The 11,429-nt window shown below is 36.8% G+C and overlaps 1 protein-coding gene across 1 annotated transcript in view; it reads left to right on the top strand.

Annotated features, from left to right (window-relative positions):
• Positions 1-175: 175 nt before the first annotated feature.
• Su(Tpl) (Suppressor of Triplolethal) overlaps positions 176-11,429 on the top strand; it is a 163,272-nt gene continuing 152,018 nt past the window's right edge. The window contains exon 1 of the mRNA XM_033350884.2: positions 176-1,040. Within this exon, the coding sequence (XP_033206775.1) occupies positions 909-1,040 (132 nt within the window). The 5' untranslated portion in view covers positions 176-908. The remainder of the gene's footprint in view (positions 1,041-11,429) is intronic.

The following is an 11,429-nucleotide window of genomic DNA, read 5'->3' as shown; positions in this document are numbered from 1 at the left end:
TATTATTTTTTAATTTAGCAATTTATGATGCATATATATACCTAAAATATATTAGACTTATAAATACTTAAGTATGCAAATTATTTTATCTTCTCACGGAATTGATATGTATATGTGGAATTATCGAAATCGAAAGCAGATGGCAGCACTAATATCCAAAGAATGAAGCGGTACGGTGAAGAATGTCAGTCGATCATTGACTGTGACCGGAGGAGGTCGGTAGGGTGCGCAGTCGTGTGGTATCTGAGTATAAATCGGGATTGGTTGATGGTTCTCCCGTAAGCCCCACCTACCAGGTGGTCGTTCGAAAGTGTAGTTGTGTAGTTTCTTACAACGAAACGACGGGCGCTGCTCTCTCCTCGACGTATCCAATCGCGAGAAAATCTGAAATGAGACGTATCGGTGCGCTAATATGTGACGGTTGAGAGAAAACGAAGACCAGGAACGTGTGAGAGGGTGGTTTACGCGCGGGTGCTACCACTTTCGAAGCGTGACGAAGAAAACGGACCACGTAAAGAAGTGGCAAAGGTGGAGATCGTGAAAAAAGAAACGCGTCGAGAAAACGAAGGAAAAACGCGTGTGTGCCAGAGCTACGTGCAAAAAGAATCCTCTATTTCGGGGGGGGGTTGTATATATCTTTCTCTCTCTCTTTGTGTCTCTCTACTTTCCTCTTTTTTTTTTCTTTCTTTCTGTTTCTCTCCATCGTTACTCCGATTTGTTCCGAGTGAAAGTATCTATCTCGTTGCGGCAAGTGTTTTCTCACCGCGTTGTATGCGTCGTTCTCGTATCGCGGAGTAACAAGTAAAGGTAAAAAAAAGTGATACGTTTAACTAACAAGGACGTCAGCTGTGTGCGCTTTTACGAAGGGGACGTGTGCGAGAGAGAACCCACTGTTGAGAGACAGAGAAATGGCGGCGCTGGCGGCAGGTGTCCAGTATGGTTTATCGTCGCATAGTAATTTTCACGAAAACAAGTCCCTGATCTTCGTGAAACTCACTGACTCGGCGCAACGTGCCATCGAGGACTTCCTCAGAAATCGGGTAAGTAAATCGTACTTTTATTTCGTTCCATTCTTCGCCATCTCTTTTCCTTATGTACAGGCTAGGAATTGCGAGCTCGTGTGCGTATATATGTATGTATATACGTGCAGACGTGTGTGTACGTACACGGCTCTGCACGCGTCACGAAGCAGTCATGTGTGCGTACATGTGTCGTAATGTCGTGCCGAGGAAAGAGACACTCGATCGTCACTCACTCGCCATATTTTGTATGGTATTTCGTTACTACATGATCAAAAAATTGTCATGTTTGCTTGCGGAAATTACCGTGAAACGTTATTATTCGAAACATATTACGGCATCGGTGAAAACACTAGTAAAAAGATGTTGGAATCAAGAGTTAACCCAGGCCACGTTGGCTTGTTAGCAGCTGCTTACTGCTCTACGTATTTTCTGCCCTCCTAGCCCTCTCGTATGCGATTGACAGAAAAATCGAACGCGATTCAATTTAAAACGATTACGAGTGTTCTTTTCGCCGAGTTAATTTGTTCGACTACATCATTACGCTATATCCGTATGGTTTGACAACGACATTACGTAATAAGAGAACTGACAAGGCAGTTCACTTGCTAGATTCATTTCCAGATTGCGGCTAAGTTTATTAAAACGAATGTTTTGTCCGCTTGCATATTTTAATTTTGATTTAAGAATTCATTAAAATAACAGCGTTACTTTTTTGCCATTGCAAAACGTGAAAATCGATGAATCATCTCTTCCATTTACAGTAATGCGAAACGTGTAGTACATCTTTCTTTCGATTTTCTTTAACTCTGCCCGATATTATCGTAACCAATATCTTGGAATATCTTTCGCTTCGCTAACCGACGGTATTTCATGCTTTCGTAGAGGTTATGTTTGCTCACCATCTGTGTTCTTCGTAAGACATTGCATCCATATTTACCTGTTTCGTAGCAATTGTTTAATGTATAGAAACAAGAAAATAGAGAATAGAAAAACGAGACGCGAGCATGTCGCTACGATTACAAAAAATATCGTCACAACTTCGACGATTCTTGCACCACCTGACATAAGTATTCCAACCTCTTGGACGAGATTCGAAAGTAAAGTCGTCGAAGGGGCGTATGCCTTGCGTCAAAATACATCGATGCTAAAGCAGATTGCGTTGCAATATGCATGTAACGCTTTGACACACACGTATTATCAATATGTACATAGACGTGTAAAGCAAAAATTGGATTAAACGAGCGAAATAAAAAATGATGACGTGAAAATGTCTGCATGCGAGTTTTGTATGATACACAGTTTGCCACAGGTTCCTCGTAGCTTTCGATCGCGCGTTTTTTAAACGTGTTCGAGATTCGACTCGATTAATGCAATTTCAGGAGTAATTTTGCGCTTCAAAACCCAATTCACGTCAATTGCACGACAAATCTTTCAAGCTATTAAACTAGAATACGAATCTTCTCTTTCCATATGTTACCCTTGTCGTTTATGAGTTCGACGATTTATCGTCGATGCGTTGGTCGAATAGTAGATTATTTTCGTGTTTTCTTTATCTCCGACTAGGAAAACTACGACGTTTCGTGATGTTGACGCGTGTAACTATATATTATCCAACATTTTCTTCGCGAATCGAATACGTCACTCGTTTGAGATTCATATGTCGTGTTTCCTTTATAAGTTGAATATTTTCATTTTTTAATTTTTCTACAAGTTATAAATCAAAATAATCGTGTACATTTAAATAAATTATCTTCGACTTCTGAGCCTTTTCATGTTCGCTCGTTGCGTATAACTCTGCATATAATTGAAATAAAAAATATTATTTTATTAATTTCATTCCTTGTATTTTCGTTCGCAACGAACACCGCGTAATTACATCATCTTTTCGAAGAACAGAAATTAAAATGATTAGTTAAAACAGAAATACGAAATAATTAATTCGATTTTATATTTAACATGAAATTTTGCTTCGTAGGTGCAAACGACCTGAAGGCCTATAAGTAGCAATAGTGTGCACGAGGAATCCGCGAAATTGCAATCGGAATGCTGTAAAGCGTTTATTCGTTCCACATCAGGAAGCGATTATATTATGCTCGTTGGCCGCCATAAACTTACTCAGAGCGTGTCCTTTTCCGCGGATAAATATTTGCTTTTCGATATTCATTGATGTAATTTCAGCGTAAAATTTCGAGATTTGGATAATCGATTGGAGCGCCAATAATAACGAAATTTATTTTAATTAGTTCCATCGATTCCGCGAATTTACAGCGAATTGAAGCGATTTCGACAATGTTGCGTTGTTCACTTGTTCAATTTTATTATTATTATCTTTTTCTTTTTTATAAACAAATTGCGATCCTATATCGGCTGAATAACATTTACATTCTTAATATTGCTTAAGTTTCTTTACTTTTAATCAATTGGAAACTGTGAGGTGTTTTATTATTTTTTTTTTTTTTACGAGTTTTAATAATAATAATTATTTAGTAATAATAATAATAATAACGAGTTTTAACGAGTTTAAGGATTAATAAGGTGTTTCTATAATGTTTTTTTCTAACCGATTTCGATGAAAAACTAAAAGTTCTCATATAGAATCACAGGGATCTTTTATCTGTAAGAGAAAAATCTATGATCTACAATTTCTAGCTGTTTCCCATTTACTGATATTACATAATTGGGGAATTATTGTGCCATATGGTTTTGCTTGGTGGAAAATGGAACGGTCTCGAACGAAATGACCAAGGAGACGAGTCGTTCGATCGAATAGAGAAAGGCGCGATGATGGGACGCAGAAACGTGGCACGTGTTCGAATCTGCCTGATTCGGGCGTAGTTGCATAATACTGCGGCCAAGTCTCCCACACTTATGGTTGAGGACACGCTATTGAGCAGGGAAAATGGAAACGGCTAGAGGAGGACGGTAAGAGAAACGGCGTTACAAATGGTAGGTAACAGAAAATGGACACTTTGTGCGTTAATTTTTTTTTCTTTTTTTATTTATTTATTTAAATTTTACAATTTGTCCAGTAGGACATTTGATAAAATATTATAGCGGTATACTAATATAACATGTGGGTGGCTACGCCCAGCGGGGTACCATCATCGTGTTTGTGCGTTAATAACAAACGACATTGACGTTGAAAATCGGAACTTCGTCACCAACGTTAGTCAACCTTCTTTTGTACAGTTGGATAAATTTTTATTTATTACAGATTATTGGATAAATCAGATTTTAAGCTAGATTTTTCGTAGTTAGATTCGCTTGTTAGTTTAAACGATAGCTTTATTTGAAAGTTGGAGGAATTATGCCTGAGTTGGGGTTGTTATCGAAAATGTCAAAACATGGAGTTAAATTTGAATGGCGAAAGCAAAGTAGCGGGTTTACATTGCCGAGAGTATTCGATATTTCAACGTCAAATTTATATTTCTTTTCTAAAATCTCATCTCATTTTCGACTGACATCAAATTTCTAATTCATTGGTTCGTCAAAAATCCCTTCGTTATTAAGGTAAACCTCGGAATACAAGAAGATACGTTGGAAATCTTTTGAAATTTCAATTTCCTCTTCGACTAAGGCGAAAATATTGATTCGCTTTTTTCTAAAAATTAATTCCCTCGTTATTATTTGCAGAAAATCGCTGGATCGTAATTAAGTTTCAAAGTTATTCGATTGCTCAGATTTTACACTTAAAGCTCGCGTTATAAAAGTGGCAGTCTCTTATTGTAGACTCAGGCTATTTTGTTGAGCTGATGCTTCTGGACTAGGGAAAAGGAGTGTATGGGTTAAGGGAGAATGCATGTGCCAGGGTTCTTTAAAAAGCGACGTAAAATTCACAGGCCTTCCGGGCTAAACTCTCCCAGAGGCTAGTTTGGTTCGGGTACGTGGCACCTAACCCCATAAGAAAAGAGGCGTGGGGCCCTCTTTGAGTAGCACAGCTGTTCCTCGAAACTTGAATAACGATCCGGGGGAACAGGCCGCGCCGACGGCTGGAAATTTTACAAACCAAGAATAAGTATTGCCTCTGAGCGTGATTCGAATCAAGGTGTCGTGAAATGGTCCCTGGGCATTAACCGGTTGCCGAGCGTATTCACCGGCCAATCGTTTTCTTACAACCTCGCATTAATACAAAGTAAAGCTACTGGTTGTTCCAAATAATTCGATGCTTCTAGTTTCTAGCGTTTGAGAAAAATTAATACTCTAGAGAGGGAAATATTTGTAGAAATATATAAAGGAGGAACCTGTCTGAAGCATTGAAAGAAAAGGATGGTAAATGTAGCTTTTATGGAAGATATAATCAGAAAATTTGTAATCGAGCTGATGTTTAACATATAATATACATATTTATATATCCATAAAAATTACGAATATCAAATCTTCTTTTATTTCCTTTGCGGCTACATATTAATAATAATGTCGATGCTCTTAACAAAGTCAATATTAATTTTTATTTATATCGAAACTTGATCATACACATACAGTCAGCTATTCTACTTTCATCGATCTTCATTATAATTATTTATGTATAGTATATTTAAAAACACATTAACGACCGCAGTTACTCTACTGTTAACATGCAACAACCATATACAAACTTGTCACTCTTCTTCAACGAATAACCTTCCTCTGCAACAATTATCATTGCTCTAGCATTAATAAATTCGTCGGTACAAAAAAAAAAAGGGAACACTTTTCTCCTTAATTCTCTCCTTTCGATACGTCGATTTCTCTGTCGAATGGTACCGAAGCTTGTTCCTTCAACTTTCCCCTTTCGCCTGGAATTGTCCTCGTCATGTTGATCGTTCGACGAGGCCACGCTTATCAGACCCGCGATTAGGTAACACGATCCGCGGTCGAAGCGCGAAGTTTAACGACGCCGTGGCGCATGCACGGAACGCGACCCGGACATGAATGTAATTACGCGCGTGTCAGTGTCGTTACTGCGTAAAGGAGAAGGAGCACGTGCCCGTTTACTTACGCACGGCCACACGCTACGGAATACCATGGAATCGGTGAATCTAGAGTTCGACTCGCGATCCGCTGCAAATTGCGGCAAGTGAAAGTGAGCGGCCGAGATGAATCTCAGGAGGAGTACATATTTCAAGAAATAATGTCAACGGTCGCGAGAGCCTTGAAAGTGTCTTCCAATGAACCGATCTTTTGGTCCTCTTTTTCTCGTTAGTTTCTTTGTATCAAAATCGTTGGAGAAACTTATTGATTTTCTCCGTTCTTTTCTTTTTCTCTCCCTCTTTCTTTGCTTTTCTTTTTCTTTTTTTTTTCCTATTTAGGTTTGATGGATCGCGTAGGATGAGAGTGACTAACGCGAATCTCGAGGGAATCAGTTTTTAGATTCTTCAGTCGATCTTCTTTTCGTAAATTTTGCTAATACGTACGATAGAGTTAGACTCGATGAACGAACTGTTATTTGCATATTCTTAAAAAGAATTTATATTCTCGCTGGAGATCTCCCTATTCGAATTACGAGTTAAAATGATCATTTTCTAAAAGGAAACTGCCATCTTTATCAGTTTCGACTTGTAAGTAGCAGCACCCAAAAAGCAAACTACCGAAGCGTCCTGTTTTGCGACCAAGTTTTTCAGGACAGAAAAAAAATAAAAAAAAAAGCTCCGCTCCCCAGAGGCTTAAACCCAAAAATCGCATCATACAACAAAAAATGTAAAACGCCGATACAGCATGGCTACGTCGTACCGCCGCGTATCGGTACCTTTGCCTAACATTACAAAAATTCATGTTTATTGTGAATAATGCACTCAATGAACTCCTTTGTAATATTCCGACTTGTAAGTAGCATACGAATAGAAATGTCCTGTTATAATTCATTTAGAACGCGTTACGTTAATTGATTCATATTGGTACAGATTTTTCTTAAGGGGATTTCCTATATGGTTTTACATACACAATGTTTCATACATATGTAGATACGTGTATGTACGATTGTACTGTATTATGCGTTTATACATTCATAGCGCGATTAGAAAGGAAGCAACGCACTCTAACACGTAACACGTCTGTTTTAATAAAACTTGAAGGATATTGTTGCAGAAGACTCTCATTCGTCTATCGTCATTACGAATGCATTGCGTGTTTCGATATGTATAGTCAGATTCCTCGAAGTCGATGCTCGATTTAAGTAGCCTTAAACCAGTACATATCGTTAAATGCTTCTCCTCCATATCGGGGAAGCTAGCAGATAGTAGAATTGACAAGAGATAATCGTCAAGATCAAAATTGAGTATGAAAATTAAGGTTCGATAAAATAAGACATACAACGCTAGGATATACGTTTTTTCAGTGAACTTAATTTTCCAGCTGAGTAGAATATGGTAGAGTAAAGAACGCTATTAACGTGGATCAGTTCGGATGCCAATAACTACCGAGATAAGAGAAAGGCATTTAATGAATGAAATTTTTGCAAATCATCAACCTCGCTCGTCGCGTATATTATTCATACTCGTTCGACATCTCATTTACATTTGCGCTATTAGTCGATATTTTAAGCCTTCAAAGACTATCTCAATAGTTACTAGATTTGGAATCCCCGTTTCTTAATGATTTTATATTCGTTGTTCGATGATATTTCGAATTACGACATAAAATGTACGCAGATACTATGGTTGATTCTAATTATTATCTAAATTAAATCGTTATATTATGTTTAATGAACGTACTATACGTACATATTTTTTTTTCTTTTTTTTTTGTTAATACGTATCATACGTACGTATGCAATATTTTACCATAATTTTATCATTGGTATACGTTATACGTATCAGTAGCGCTTTGCATAGTCATAGCTTCAACAACCACTCGACTGACTTTCTCACAAGGAAAAGGTTAAAATAATAGAATTGAGCGATTCGTCCTGTAGGTATACACATATATCCTTGATGGAAAACAAGCTTTCAATCTAAATTTACGTATATTTGTACTTACAAAAATGTCAAATATGTATCTACAATGTCCTCCTACGATGAATTTTCATAAGTATAGCCACGGTTACACGGAGAAACGTATATAAAAGCAATAAAAATAAAGTATAAAAGTATATAAAAGAAGTCTCACTTTCGCTCACTAGGATATTGTACGTCACCCATCGAATTATCGTAACATGTTCGTATTAACTCGGAAGCCCCCAATGGATTTAGCGGATCAATGCTTTTTATTTGCTCGACATCGCAAATGAGACGGGTCGAACCTTCTACCAGACGTTGGTTCGCCGATTGTTTGCAGAAATCAACTTTGATCGGTGAGACGGTTGTTAATTTGTGTCGACGAGAACGCGCACGCCGATTGTCGGTCGTCGAAAACGAACGATCGTCGACAGCGAATAGTCGGAGATTCGGAAAAGAAAACGAGACGCTTGGAGAGTTCATGACACGACATGTAAATTTATTCAATCGCGAAGTACACGCGAGGAATCATCGTTACGTGTGGTCGTTACGCAATTAAACAAAATCGATGCAGATCGAGCGATATTAAGTCGCTCTTTGAGATTCAAATCGCGTTTGCTTGGTATTGACGTTGACTTGTCGACGATTTGTAAAAGTTTAGAAATCTATGTAGATGAGCGAAGAGAACTTGACAGAAATTGTTCAGAATTGTTGAAAGATGTGCAAGAATTTTCGAAAAAAAAGTCAATTGTAATTTGCAACCTTTTCGCGTTCCTACAGCTTTCATCGGTTACAAATGATATTAAATTATTCAGGCTGAAGAGACACTACCCGCTATATCTAAACGCTAGATTCAATTAGTTATCTAAATTAAGTAATATTTAATTATTTATAATACTTATAAATTATACTTATCTGTGATAAGTATTAACTTATTATAAATAATTAGCCATGTCACTGCGTCAGGCCAGAAAAAATTACTGAAAATTCTCAATGCGAGAATTGATTGCAAATTTTAATAAATAAAGAAAAAATTATTCACAAATAATAGGTTAGATTATTAACTAGACATAAGATAATGATAAAATTCTGCAGAATTCCATGAATTTTATAAATATTTGCGATTTAGGATCGAACAAATTTCTTGGTTCGTTTTAGTAAATTTGTAATTTTAGTTGGAAGCGATAGAGCAAAGGATTTCATTGAAAATTCTAGGAGTATTAGGGTGTTACGGGTTTTAAAGTATGATGTATCGTCGATAATCTGATTATGCGATTGTTGTTATTAACCTTGAAAGGACGTGTGTAGTGATCTATTATTGTACCATGTCGAGGTAAGTGCATAAAAAGATAAAAGGATGAAAGTAAGCGGATATCTGTATCATATATTACATCTACAGTTACATCATTCTTATTAAACAGAGAAGCTGTAGAGATTTCAAAGTTTCGACATTTTCATTCTTTGAATGTTCCATTTTATCGAACAAAAATATCGTTGCATTCTCTTCAAGTTTTATTAGTAAATTTGTCAGAAATAGAGAAATTATTTTTTATAATTCGCACAATTATATAATAGCGAGTATATAAATAGGAAAAGTTTCCAAACCAAATTTAATGATATAAAATCAATATATAAAGAAAAATTCGAAAGTCGTCCTACATTTACAGTGTAATAAATCAAAATAAAAAATAAAAATATCTTCAAATATCATCCTATATCATAGTGAAAGATAGAAACAAATATTTTTATAATATAGTTCCCAACCTGTCGAGTTATTCCAATTTATCGAAAGCTATCTATCCTCATTGGAAATTCTCACTGAATAAATTGGTATCAAGATACCGTTACGCGTAGCTAAAAGGTGAGCCGAGCGCTTAAATTGTATCGAATAACGATAGAAAGTGAAGTTGCTCGTCAAGTTCGTTTGTTCGACCTGAATCGCCTAAAACGATACCTACTTTGGAAACGAAGCATAGCTTCCACCTGCCTGTTTCACGTGCATTCGACCAGATTCACATAGAAGTAAGGGCCAGTCTCTTTCTTAGGGGCCATAGTGTCTTTCTTCTCCATCTTTCGATCTTCATTTTATTCAATTTCACGTACCTTGTGTCTGACCTTTCTTTCTTATTCGGGTTCCCCGAACGATTTTGGTTAACTTGCTTTGAATTACTACAAAATATGAATGGAAGTCGAACAAAGCTACTTTGTACTATACATGTACCAACTTTTTACTTTACTTTCAGACTTGGATCGATCAAAGTAACGCGATAAAAATAGTTTGTTTACTTAGAATGAAGTAAAGCAAGGAAAAGATAAGAAAATATATGGTTTCATGTAGCGATACTTTACAGGGCATTAGCATAAATAAAATGGAATAACAGGTTGAAGATAACGTAATGTGGGTTTCTGTTGAATTGGCAACTAAGAGATTGCGGATTTTCTCGATACTACCTAATGACAAAATCCGCAATCACTTAGTTGCCAACCCAATAAATCTGTACAGACGTTCGATGTACGTGTGATGATTAGAACAGAGATAGAATATAGTTTATTCGAGATTTCCTACACTCTGCATATGAATTTCGCTTACGCGTAAAATTTCTACTGACGCTAATATACGATAAAATGGGCCACTTGGTTGACGAGTGAATTAAATCTTACGCCACTGAATGCTACTACGCCACTGAATTGAGCTTACGCCACTCGCCAAATGAGAGGCTCGGATGATGTTGTGAAAAATAAAAAGTACATGTTTTCAACGATTGACAAAGATCAAAGTTACAAACGACTACTAACCATCAATTCACGATTACGCGTATTTATTCGTTTATGCACTTTGTCAATTATTTATAACTTGTGATGTTATGCTTTTTCGAATGTTTAAAGTCGTCGCATTATCCTACAAGTACAATATTTTAATCTTAATAATTGACAATTAATAAAAACGATATTTTGTTCGTTCTTCGCACTAGAGCAACGCTTGAAATAAAAACGATGTGGCGAAACGTCGAAACGATAAATTCGTATTTAGAATTAAATTAACTGTATTTGGTATCGCGAAGAGGCGTAAATTTATTAATTCCAGAAGATATACAAATATATATTTGTATAAAAATACAAAAGATACAAATCTTTTCGTTGAAAAGGTAAGAGGAGCCCGATAACTGCAGATCGATTGGCTCTTATTATTCGCGATAATCATCCGAGTTGGAATAGATTCGTGTGCTGTGCCCGACGAATTGTATCCTCGATGAAACCACCATGACCAATAGCCGGTAGCGTTTTCACCGTCCACGAATTTCGATGAGAGCCGGAGAAATCGAGTTTCGCTACCGCGGGAATGGTATTCATGCGACGATTTGTGTTCCATCGAACCGTTCTGTTCAGGGTATTCTCACTGGGCACGCGTAAATTCACTGGAATCGATTCGTACACGAGTAGAACAACAATAAATGTGTCTTGAACAATGGGTATTTGCGGAAGATATTGTAACTGA

Source organism: Bombus vancouverensis, chromosome 2 (genome assembly GCF_051014615.1).
Source record: "Bombus vancouverensis nearcticus chromosome 2, iyBomVanc1_principal, whole genome shotgun sequence".
NCBI classification, from domain to species: domain Eukaryota; kingdom Metazoa; phylum Arthropoda; class Insecta; order Hymenoptera; family Apidae; genus Bombus; species Bombus vancouverensis.
This window is presented reverse-complemented; position numbering and strand designations above follow the sequence as displayed.